Source organism: Echinococcus granulosus (assembly GCF_000524195.1).
Source record: "Echinococcus granulosus chromosome Unknown EG_S00004, whole genome shotgun sequence".
Taxonomy (NCBI): Eukaryota; Metazoa; Platyhelminthes; class Cestoda; order Cyclophyllidea; family Taeniidae; genus Echinococcus; species Echinococcus granulosus.
The window spans coordinates 1,821,253-1,834,505 of NW_020170384.1; the positions used below are offsets into that span (position 1 = coordinate 1,821,253).

The 13,253-nt window shown below is 40.9% G+C and overlaps 1 protein-coding gene across 1 annotated transcript; it reads left to right on the forward strand. All coding sequences in view use genetic code 11, as the record gives it.

The window, feature by feature from the left end:
* Positions 1-437: 437 nt before the first annotated feature.
* On the forward strand, positions 438-12,238 carry EGR_01171 (RNA-binding protein Nova-1; the record flags this gene model as incomplete). The annotated part of the gene is made up of 5 exons (XM_024490420.1): positions 438-543; positions 963-1,103; positions 10,557-10,656; positions 10,776-10,884; positions 12,056-12,238. 5 exons carry the CDS (start codon positions 438-440, stop codon positions 12,236-12,238), a joined length of 639 nt encoding a protein of 212 aa, XP_024355239.1.
* Between the last annotated feature and the right edge of the window lie 1,015 nt (positions 12,239-13,253).

Sequence of the window (13,253 nt, forward strand, 5' to 3'; positions counted from 1 at the left end):
GTAGAAATATTATTTTTATTTGCGTTTATAACAAACCAGCCTAAAGTAACAAAAATTTTTCCTTTTTTGCATTTTACCTTTTTACGTGCTGCTTAATCCGCATTTAAGGTCTCTTTGGTAGCAGTTATGTAGACCTATGTAAATATAGAGCCACTATTAAGCATTCCTTGTATATATGATCAAAGCACTCCAAATATAGGTTATTTATTATATTCGCAGTCTTCTTACATTTGGTACGTTTAAAAAAGTAAACAGCAAAGCTCTTGCGAATTTTACCTATCGTTCTAATTTTTAGCGGTGTGTATCCTGTGTGTCCTGATTTTTACACATTAAAGGAAATGTTACATTACCAATACTGACCTTTAGTTATAGCGCGACCAAACAAAAGCGGCAATTCGGATGCTCTTTTTCCTACTCTGTTTTGTTTACAGTTTGTCATGACGGGGAGTAATTCCGGATCAGATGATAGCAATGAGTCACGAAAACGCCATTCTGACGATCACTTTGAATCAGGGTGTAGCTCAAAACGACCAAACTGCGGAGGTGCTGTGATAATTTTTTCTGTGAATTCACGAATGGCTGTAATCTTATAGTCTCAATTAGCCCTGTAGCGTTAGCTTTTTAGTTGGAATTGTTTTGGTTTTATGATGTTGTAAATAATAGCATTTTTGTGGCCCGTGTAGCTTAGTTTTGTTCTAGCCTTGCTTTGATCTATTTGTAATTATGAGTTAAACAGGATAATGTATGACGTTTGCGCTCTCTTTGTGCGCATTTATTTTTTTTACCTATATAAGGTTGTTTTAAGTGTATGGTTAAGTATACAATTCACTTGTTTTAGGTGTTGTTTATTTTACATATGGTGGTGTATACACATTTTTCACTTATCGTCAGTATTTGTATTTTTTGTATTTTTTTGTTTAAAGACTTGATTTTTGCGTTTATTATTGCTTTCTTTACTTTAGCATCAGCAGTTCACCTAAAGGTGCTGATTCCCTCGATTGCTGCCGGTGCTGTCATAGGAAAAGACGGGGAAGCAATTGAGCGAATACAAAAAGAAAGTGGAGCCAAGGTGAAAATATCTAAACGGAATGATTTCTACCCAGGTAAAGATTTTTCGTATATTTTTCGATTTCCATCGACAGTGTTTTTCAGTTTGACTTTTCCAAATACTTGCATCTTGATCTAGTAGTGTGTCCAGTGTTTCCTTTAAGACTTCTTTTATTTCGAGAATTGTATACCACGAAATCATAGTTCAGTTAAATTTAATTAAGACGTCTATTCTACGGCTGTTTTTTTTTTAAATTTATATTGCTTTATCTATAAAATTTAGTGTTCTATCCCAAATGACGTATATAAAGATACACACGTCAATCATTGCATTTAAAGGTAGTTAACCAAAGGAAGCGCAGCTAAACTGCGTTGCTCACATATATTTTATGTAGATTTTAGATGCTTTTTGGTCTATTTTCCACTAAATGGCTTTCACAATAGACCCTCACTTCCGAGGAAATACATATACCACCAGCCCACCTGATTCACTCTACCGGGCATTCCTTATGTCAAATTTATTCAGCATTCAGTTTTGTGAATCCCTGTTCTTCCAACCATGCGGCCGCAACTAACCCTGCTTCAGGACAGTTCCATTAGCGTTCATTTCTAGCTGCCCATCTCACCATTGACTAAGATATATATTCGCCTACATCGATAGCGAAATAAGCATGGTTTTGGTTTTGATCTATGGTGCAAAAGTCTGTTCACCTAATTACTAGCAAAACCATTTCTTAATGCCAATCAAAGTTTGTCAAACAATTAAAGGACCATTTTGGTACAGTTTGGTCTCCGTGCCTATAATGGTCTCCTCTCTCATATTTAGATCTTCCTAAACTTTTATTGTTCCGCGCAGCTTAATGAAGTTCACACGAGGATATTAAATTATAATTAAATTCAATTCTGCACACTTTTAGGCTATTTTCTCTGATTTCTTTACCCCTACACTTGTTCTGCGCATCTTAACCGAAACAGCGTACCCCGCAACCCTTGCGTTTACAATGGACCCTTGACCGCTGCATCATTCCCTATTTTTAATATCCGAGTTTGTTTGCACGTTAATCTGTTTTGTCTTCTTGTGACTGTTTTTGTATGTCCGTTACCTTAAATTTTTCTCGACCTAAGTCATAGGACTCCCGTTGACACCTTTAAGTAGAGAGGGTGGTGGCACAGGGATCTTGATACACCAATTCTCTGAAACTGCGCATTCCTTTCTCGCATTTATGAATGCTGTCAATGCTTGATATCCTATTATTGTAAATACTTTAAATGCCCACTTTTCTGTAAAAAGTATTTTTAGCTCTTTATTTAGACCCAATTTTCAATCGGATTCCAATACTGACTCAAGTAGTTTTGCTTTGCCCCATTCTTCGTTAGGAAATCTGCAGGCGCAGTTTTTTTCTTTTTTCGTAAAGGTATCCCCTCTTATTCCTAATTCCCAATCATGGTTGACTTCCTACGAGTGTTGCTGAGCACGTGGATTTTGGTCTCCGTTTGGAGCTTATTCATTTTCCATTGAAATTATTTTCTCCGACTGTGTTTTCCCACACGTCCTTCGTGTCTAGTTTTGAAAGACTGGGTGGAGATTATTTAGACAATCCTGTTTTGCTGTATTTGGTAATATCCTGATAGTACGTTCCCGTTAAGACCCAGAAGAGCTGCTTCAGTTCCCAATCAGGCTGTAATGCTAGTCACTTATCCCACTTCAATATTTCAAGTGGTTACGTTAAGTCCTTCTTTCTTATGATGTTTCGTTGGGAAAAGCATCTCAATTTATCCTGTTCACCTTGGTTATCAAAAACTTTCTGATTAAATGCATTGTTCCAGAAAATGAATTACAAGCTGTGCATTCACCGTATTTTCATTTTACCCATTCTCAATTCAATTATTAATGATAACCTTCTAGCGGTTTTCTACATTCCGCTTCCGCTACCGATGCGTAAACAATAGCCTCTTCTTTCGTTTCTGCATTTGCATCTGAGGACGAAAAGGAGGGAAATTAGGCTGAGTGCCTCATAATATTTGACCTCCATCTTTTCTCTCTCTTTATCGTCATTTCACACAACTGTTCTTATTGCCGAATTCAGTGCGCAGAGGCAAAAGTGGTGGGTTAATGGCAGGAAAAGGACACGTCTCTTTCTCTCTCGCCTTGCATTTCTCGTGTAAATGTCTTGCCTGTCAGAAAGACCAACTATCGGCTTAGCAAATCCATTTTAGGAATGCAAAATCGCCCGTTACGAGGAACAAGATCGCCCCAAACCTTGTGTAAGGACCCACTTTCCTACACCTAAGCAGTCAAGCCTGCTGGTGTGAAGGAGGTGCTGCTTTTCCCTGCTGTAGCTGTGATGCAGTTAGGCAAATGTCCGCATTGCGGGTCGACATCAGGCATTTTAAGTGCGAATTTGTTCTAATTTGGGAACTTTAAATGCTTAGCACCCTCAGATTCATCCCACCCGCTCTTCCCAAAAAAATCATCCCACTTTTACTTTTGCCATAGCCGTGGGCTAGTTCGGATGAACAAGCTTGCGCTTGATTACGGACTATGACTATGGGACGTTCCCTGGACTTCGCGATTTCCTTATTTGGTATCCCAACACTTTTGGGTCCCGATCAGTTCCTCTAGTATAGGATCTTTCTTTGAATCCTGTCTAGCTTTGTAGGAATTACTTTATATTGGATGAAATACATATGTGCACTCAATTACATTCATCACTGGCGTCACATGTATGGGACATGTGTTCTTTGTCAGTTTAGTCTGCTAAGTTATACTAGATCTTATTGCAGACATATTCACAAAGTTTAAAACATTGTGTCACGTTTGAAATCTTGTCTAGCTGTTACTTACATGTCTTTAGTTTTTGGGCAATATATTTTGAATCAGCATCAATATTTGGGATACATTAACTGATTTTCCACTGAATTCCTAGTTGTTATGAAATTTACGTTTCGAATACTAGCTAGCAAAATCTGATTCTCTGTAAGTCCTGAGTGTGAGATGGTATACTCTCCTCTCGGTTACTGCTGAAATCTTTCTGACAGGCTACATTCGTTGAAATGGTGATTCACATCTAGCCTATTGTTCTCACTAAATTCACTAATTCGAACGTATTGAGAGAGGGAAGGCTAGCCGTTACATCCTCCATTTGCACTTGGGGTGTATCATTTTAACGCCTCGGCAACCTTCCATTGTTCTCCAGAAGACTGTAGGCTTAGTCATTGAAGTGGCCCAGGAAATACTTCAGCAATTACCTATTATTTTTGCACATTTGCAATGGGTCATGAGCAGGGTTTTGATGGTTTTTTGGGAAGTAGAGCTAAACGCAATTTTATAAGCATTTAGCGCAAAATGGGCGGTCAAAACCCAACTTATGTGAGCAGAATGACGTCAAGAGGCGGATATTTAGACACTTGTTTACATTGAGAAGCGGTTTTGGTAAAGTATTTTTAGTCTGCTGTAGAATAAGTTTATTTATAAACCGGATCGCAGAAATTTACTTAACCAACAACCAAGAGGGAACTTTTAAGGCTCCAGTAAATTTGTTGTTTATACGGTAGAATACTTTATGTGATTTGGTTGTGAGTTTCCTAGTGAATTGGTCCTGACTCTTGTAGAGCTTAAATGATACACTCATTTCTCTCACAGCTGGAGGGGAAAGTATCACCCTTAACTCACAAAGTGGAATTACTGCACTTAGCTTATACTCAATTCAGAGGTATATTTTATTTGGGGTTCATAAACGGGGAAAGTAGTGAGGAGCAGTAGGATTTTTATCGCCTCTCCACAATTGGCCCATTGCAACGTCATTTGATTGCACCTGTGACTCTTAGAAACTTCGATTTCTCGTTTAAACTTTCATGTGAAAATTTCAAACTGTATGTGTGGGTGGGTGTGCACGTATGTGATGAACAAAAACGGAGATTTTTGTCATTTAATCCTTTAAAAAGTCACACATGCACACGCTTCCCTTGCTTTTCGTGTGTGCGTAGGGATGGATGCCTTCTTTGTTTACACAATTCCATCAATAAACTGGCAGCAGTGATTGACAGGGGGTGAGGAAATCAGCAAAGTGGATTTACGTTTGCCCTGAGGAAGCATGAACACGATGTGCTGCGGTGTCAGCCTCCTGCTTTATCCCCTGTTTCGATCGTCTCGGTAGGGGTACCGAAACACGGACAGGAAACCGAAATCAACAGGCTTGTTTATCTCTATGTCTGGTAGTTTCTGAACCACTCTTTCTCGATGCTTGTAATGTCATTTCATCCACTCCTACACCCGATTAAACGTCAAGTTGACAATAAGGGCAAGAAGACTTTTTAACTGTTCTGAATGGCCTTTTATAGAAATAGATTCTCCTAGAGTGCTTTATCTTTGCCATTACTGCATCCCAGCACGGTGGAATTTGTACCGATCGAATCCACTGCTGTTCACACCTTTAAGTTCCAACCTATTCATCAGCTGTTTCATGAGAAATATAATGGCATTGTCTGTTTACCAGCTAGAGGGTACATATACCTATCAACGGCCGACCTCTGCTGCCAATCTGCAAATGACAGTTGCCAGGTTGGTGTTGAATCCCGCAGATGAATATTGTCAGATCTGTGTGTTCCCATCGTATCTAAAACTCACAGTCATTTCCTAACCACAACTTGAAGTAGATCTCTAGGATTCCAGTGCTTTCTTAAATGAATATCGCTTCTGTCGTTCGTATTGTTACATTCAAAATTGTGGCAGGTGTTAAGTGCTTTATTTGAAGCGGTGACCGTGTAAGTGCACAGGCTGTCTCTGGTGCTTTCCTCTATAATGATCCCATGCTAATGGTTTCGTTGGCGGGTCTTGGCGAAAATACGCATCTTCTATCACCTTGTCGTAGCAAACATGTGTCAAACGCCTTTGACGTCGTCTGCTGCGAAATTTGAAGCAATTATGCCTGTTTTAAACAAGTGGTTTTCACCAGTATTTCCTGCAATTTTAATTTCTGCGGATTGGTTTAGACAAGTCAATGAAACATTGCGCATTGTTTTGCATTCCATTCCTTATTTTAGTTGATACAGCTAATAGATCACGACTTAAAATTTAATAGACGCTTACGTAACTTATTGGAATGACACTGCAATCCTGGGGTGGAGACCTTTGTTCCTTTGTTAAATTATGAGTAGTTTCCCACAAACTATGTCGTATATTTATAAAAAGGATTCTTCTACTATGGTAAACAGATCATAACCAAAAATGAGGTTCAGCATCCCCATTACAAGTGCCTTTAATTCGTTTGCTACTGGCGTCATGTATGCGTGACACGGGTTTTTTATTGTCCACAAGGACTGGTTGCTCCACTTTTGATTGCATGACAATAGACCAGATGTGGGATGTGCTCAGAATGATTACACTTTTGTGGTTTGAGCAGCCTAACTTTAGGTATAACTTGTCTTCTGCAGGTTGTGTTGATCGTGTGTTCTTTGAAACTCCGGTAGCGAAAAATCCTTGGAATAGTGCATTTCTGTTTTCTCTGCCGTAAAAATTCCACCCAATCGGTGAAATGTTAAGTACGAATGTCCGCACAATGCACACAGTGAGTGTCATTGTCCACTTAGGCCCCCATTCTAACAGGACTCGAGGAGAGCGGTTCGTCTTGATATCTCACCTGAAATGCGTGCCCCGTCATGGACTTCTGCAAATGCTAATTAATTCCATTCATGCATTTACACAATAGCCTGAAAAAAATGCGCACTTAAATGTGGCAGCTAGGCAGTTGTTGTCACGTCATACTCTTTTTTGCTTTCAAATGTATTTGTTTATTCTCTCGTTGGGCTGCTTCGGCATTAAAATATCATTTCATCAGGCGGGCTCTTTAGGGTCGGTTGATAGAGCTGATTAATGGGAACTGCTGGATTATTGGAAAGGCTGTATCGTTAACGAGATTTGCTTCATTAGATAGCAACGCCGTTGGATTCGGTCGTCCCGAGTGGTTTTTTACTTCTTCAGCCAGTATTGCGGAAGTAAATCATCTTCTCTCGATCCTTTGAACGGAACTGTCGGGTGCTTCTAAATGGACGATGACATTCCAAGAACATCTAACTTTTAGCAGGTATTGGATTATAACCGCAAAGTATCGTTTAATCACGATGAGGAAAGTTGTAGAAACACCGGTTGTTGATTCGGGTGCCAATTTTTATTGTCTAAAAAGTTGTGGGTCCATCCGAATGTCTACACTTTGTTACATGGGAATTAACCCTCTCTCATGCTAATCTAGAATCAGATTAACCTCTCATTTCTGCATTAAACTTGCACACATCTCACAAATAGTCTTATCAGCGTCCAAGACTTGTCTTTTTTATATGTACCTCCTACGTGGAGTCACGTTAATGCAAGTGTTAAAAGTTCTGCTGGTGACTAACGTGAGTCAATCCAAGATGGTCCTAGTAAAGCGTTCAGTTGTGAAAATGACATGGACAGGAGAGGGGCCTTACGCACAAACATGTTGTTTCGGTTTTTTGGACATTGAGTGTGGATTAGCCTCGCCCTCCACCTCCGTCTTCCCCCATCCACCATTCGTCATCGCGTAGAATGCAGAGATGTTTAACTCCTAGGAGGTAGGAGTTGACATTCTTGTCCCTTGGCCTGATGACGAATCTCACTCCCTATTCTCACCAAGAAAAAAACAGTTTGTAAAGCCTAATGAAGGACCGAGTAGTGTCCTGTTTTTCTGGTTATATTGGAAACCGCCTGGCTTCCGACTAACCGTCGAGTAAGCACCGTTTTGGCCGCTAGTAAATCCCATTATATGAGGTGAGCCAGCAAACTAAACAACGGCACTAAGCATCCCGACGATGCGAATATTTTCCTAAACACAATGACGTCAGATTTGGTGTTCATTTTCTCTACAGGCAGAACTCCCTGCACAAATTTGGAACACAAATGGGAATTTTCCTGAGTATTTCACTGATTTACTAATCACTCGGTTAGATACTCAGTTATCGGGAAATTCCTCATTGTTTGCCTTCTTAATCATGAACCGTTACGTCCAAGAATAGAGTTTGCTAAGTCAATGTCGCGTTGTTACATATCTGTTTAAATTCACACGCACGAAAAGGGCGATTTGCGAGTGTTGAAACCGGTTTTGAGTAGTGACGAACACGCCTTCACAACCGACAATACCGAGCATGCGCACTTACCTCTCCCTCCAGAACGCCAATTAGACGGTTGGTGCCGCGAGGGAGCAATTCTAAACTGCTGGGAATCATCCTAGGTGCCAGCATGCACCTAGGATGATTCCACAATGCGTGTGGTCTCATCCTACTCGGGACATGGTTACACGAGATCATTCCCATACATGAATGGGGGCAATTCTCCCCACGTTTCTGGTATGAAGAAAGGACTTGTACCGCGGAGACCGAGAAGGATTTGGGGGCGAGAGAGGAGAGGGGAGAAACTTGCGTTGCTGCAGCCGCCAACATGACCTTGAAGCAGCCAAGGTCGTGTGTGCGTGGGTATGCGCATGCGTTAAATCGGTGGCATACACACACGCACCCTTTCGTGCAGCTCCTCTACCGTCCGAATGCCCGTGTAATTAGTTTTTTTTTCTCGCTCCGCGTCCCGCGTGCGTGTGCTGGATGTTGTTTTTTTTCCAACTGCGCTCGCGTTTACTACTGGTCGATGAGAGATACAACGAGAGAGAGACGGGCGGGGGAGCGGGAGCGGAGGGTTATCGTGACGCCTTTGCGTTTCCGTATGCCATCCGCACTGCGCGAACGGACGCGCTCTCGCTAGCGCGTACGCGCTGTGAAACGCTTGTGCCTTTTTTTCTTGCTCCCTAGCTCTCTCCCCGTCATCCTGTCCGCTTGCTCGCCCGCTGTCTCCCTCTCCCTTACCCCGTCAGCCGCGCTACCTCTACCGCCGTTTCTGTTGATACTGCCTATGCTTAAAACCTTTTTGTCAACCAAATTGCCCGCAGTGTTTCTGCTTCATCTGAGTTCAGATGCATCTGCTGATATAACTAGCGTTTGCGTCTCTTCCAAACGCAACCCAATCTCTTTGGTCGTACTTTTCTCTTATGAGCTATGTTAGCTATATCTCCTTCCTAGCAATGTCGGCTGAGCTGAGGCGTTTGCTCACAACCCTGTAGTGTATGTGTGCTTTACTTCAAAAATAAAATGGTCTTGTCTGTTTTTCATTCCGCGTCGCAGGTCATAATTGAAATACACCCCAGATCTGTCTGCTGAGTTCACTTGTCTTACTGATGTACCCACGACATTTGCACCTCGTCCTCCAATGCAGTAAAGCTTCATTAGCTAAATATTTGTGTAATAATTTCCTAGGAAACTGGCTTTAAGTGGAGTGTCGAGTGAAGCCACCCTAGGAAGTGTTCATTGCGTTTATTTCAAACTGCGCAGTCGTCCCTGGTGGAGTTAAGTCTCAGTCTACTACCAATTGTGAGCCCGTCTAACAAGTTCTTGTGCTTTTGCCTCCAAAAACACCGCAATCTCTATGTTTTCTAGTTGTACTAAATCACCGCTTCAGTGTAGATTATGATCCTCTCCATCAAATGCCTATCGAGTACTATGTTGATTAATACCTTGAGTTTTATGGGAGAAAAATGTGATAATTTGCGACTTATGTTGCTAACTTTGATTAATAGCCGGTAGTTGGCAATGCCGACGTGGTAATTTTACGAAATACCAAACTTAGGGCTACTCTACACTTTTTAGAGGACTTCTGCAGTGAATGTACTTTTAATGCGCCAGTGCTCTCAATTAAATAACGTCCCTTATCAGAGGGCTAAGTTTCATCCTGTTTATATATTTGAAGGGGGCTTTATTTCTGCAAGCTTAGACAATCAAGTCTTCTGTATGCCTAAATTCGAACTAAGTATTCTTTGTTGATTCCATGTATTCAACAATTGATAAAGGGAGCTTGAAAAAAAAACGAATTTTCTCGATCAACTCACGAATCTTAGTGTATCTTCATTGTAGATGCGAAAGATTATTAATTGCCGTGATGATTAAAATCTTCCACCAAAGATGCGCAAAACTCGGAAATAATGTCAGAGTTGTTTACTTAAGAACCGTTCACATTCGTAAGGATGAAATATGCTGTGCTTTCTAGTTTAGTCGTTGAAAGGATCTACTTTTGCTTAAGATTAAGAAATACATTTTTCTATTCCATATTTTGGGTGAAATTTTCTGGCCGGAGGAGAATATGAGATGTGTCCTGGTCTTCGATTGGCTCGTCAAGGCCATTAGGTCTGGAGTTCGTGTTCTAGATTTCGGATACTGCCCATCCTCTTCACATAACCAGCATTGAGCTATCTCCCTACAGCAGGGGCAGTTTTCTTGTCTCTTGTTGTTTACGTATTTAGTATCAACTGCTGCTGATTCACCTCGCCCTGAGTATATTTTTCCGCATAAGTGTTGGCAAGGTAGGAGAAGATATACCTATGTGCTTTCAAGGTTGCTTATGATTATGTAACCACAGGCCGCGAAGATGTAATTAAGATTTAAGTAGATTACGGTAGACATCAAATTCAAGCTTGGCATCTTCGACATGATTGTCGATAGAGGGCAAAACGCTGTAGCAGCGACTCTTGAAGTTGGTACGCGATCCAAAGCCTACCGGTAGGGGTATCTGTCACATTGTTGTTTTCTTTTGGAGCCATTTCCTCAATATATAATTTGACATCGATGCTAGATATGTAAAATACGAATATCTTAATCTTAATTTTCTTGAATTGCAGTTATCGTCTCTGTCGCGTCCTTATCGAACGCGAGGTAAAGACGCCATCTCTTGACATGACTTCGCCTGTTCCCCCCATCACTGTCTATGTGGCTTTGGTTGTGAATGTGGTGAGATCTGTTGCACCATAGCACAAACTTCATTCAGTCTTCATTACGTCCTCATCTCATTTTCCCTCCAGTCTAGCGCGGCAACTTGCTAGCTTCATACCCACCTTATTCTTTGTCTCCGTCTGTAGGGTCCAAGATAGACAAACCTTCTCGATTCCACGTCGCAGCTGTACAGCAGCAAAAATAACTTTGATGGAGGCACGAAATGTGAATAGCTCCACTTAAATTGTCTGTTCGATGTTTTCACCGAATCATAAATGTATCCAAGTAGCTAACATTGTCTATCATGGTTTTATATCGTAAACTGCAAAATGGCTTTTATGTTTTTTTGTGATTTGATGCTGCTCTAACAAAGGGTAATTAGTTCTGCCCCTGCTTTCGAATGAATCCTGCGGATGGATTGGATACTACAACTGAGGAAACATGAGTTTACTTAATACAGTCCATTAATTTGGGAAAAATTTGCTCTGTTGGTTTTAAAAACCCTCAGATAACGTTTGCGATGTATTTACAATAAAATGCAGCCGTAATTGACATGAAACCACAAATGAGAATCCCAAGTGCTAACTGTTTTAAAGGGCTAGGTGTAGTTGTTAGGAAATCTACGGGATACCGAGGACTCTGACGATGAATTTCCTTCATTTTACCACTCCAAATTAAATGAAGAAATGGACTTAGAGAGTAGAAAAAATCATTCGTCGTTCAAGCCTTACTCTTTCGGCTTAATCTTACAGGAAATTAGTTACTTTTCAATCGTTTTGAAGCAGTTAAGTCATAAATTCCCTCTACTCTCAGGGCTGAATTGTATACTAAAGATAAAACGTCCAACTAATTTCTTTTGCCAAAAACTTTGACAAATAAATAATTGTTGGGCTGAAGGCTTATCAGGCAGATGTTATGTGAATTATTTACCTACCCCCTTTGTGGGGAATGTGCTTAAGAATTACAGACCGATCATTACCCTCCTATACCTGTCTCAGTGAGTTCGCTACTGTCTCTCCTTGCTTGTCCATTCCTCCCTGTCTGTCGCGTTATCTGTGTCTTGCTGACTCCTTCACGTTCTTCTTATCATATCTTAAGCATTTTTCACGGCCATATATCATTAAGCATCTACGATGTCGCCTCTATGCTATTGCCTTCTTAACCTCAGCTGCAACTGTCTAATCCTTAGTTTTTTTTCTCTCCTGATCTCCCTCTAGGCACTTTGGAGCGTGTGTGCTTGATTGTTGGAACCCTAGAAGCGGTGACCTCCACTCACACCTTCGTGATGGAAAGGATCTACGAGAAACCTGATACTACCATTCAATCCACTGATAGTCGGGTGGTTCTGGAAAGACATAAGCAGGTTAGATGACTATCCTGCAGCGTTTGATGCCGTCTTTAGTGACTGGATAAGAAAATGGGCCATTATTAGCATACAAAATTGCTGGAAAGATAAACCACTAAAAATTGCCATGTCCACATGATGGTAGATGGATTTTTGACAATTCTTTGGCATCCAGTAAAGTTAACAAGGTTAACTTCAAACTGTTGCTAAGAGTTTCTTGGGGAAAAAATTTTGACACTTCATCTGCGCAGAGGATAGCTGCCATTGGTGATGATGAACTTCCTGCTACTTTTGCCTCTTTGTTTTTACTTAGGAATGTGTTTTCTGCACTGGGTGGATAGTTTGCCCGAATAAAACCTGATCCATTTGGAGAGCCATTCAGTGCATTACTTTAGCTTTATCTTAAAGTCTCTAAGACGTAGTCAAGCATATTTTTAAAGGTAAATTCTGCCTAAAAAGGGTCCATTGCTTCTATTTGACGTTAATTTAACAAATGAAGGTAAATTGAGTGAAATCTTAAGCTTTTTGTGCTGACGTCTACTTTTAATCCTTCTCTCCTTGTGTGGACCAAGGTACAAGCACTGAGGAGCCTAGAGATTTGCAGGAGAGCCAATGCTATGTTTTTTAACAATACTTTAGGCTAAAAGTTGAGTTCTAATCTGTTTAGAAGCAAAATGTTCTAATTTATCCCCGTCGGGGCCTTTGGGGGCTAAATCTCTCTTGAGTTGAGTTACAATTTATTTGAGGTAGTTTTTATTTACCTATTTGAAGACGATATTTACATGAAGATAGGAAGTTGCGCAGCCTCCCGAGCCCTTCTTGAAAACGAGAGGCGGAATATTTATTACTGACGTACAGTAGGGCTGGGGAGCTACTAGCATTCCGCCTAGTGGAGGCATAAGGAGGGAACCTTAATTGTCCGTGCAAACAAAACGAAGAGAAACAAGTCGTCGAAGTATTGCATAGAACTCTTCCCTTTCGGGCGTCGTCCTTGGCAGCCTCGTTGGTCAACCCTCCGCGTCCGCTATCAAGGGGTCATAGG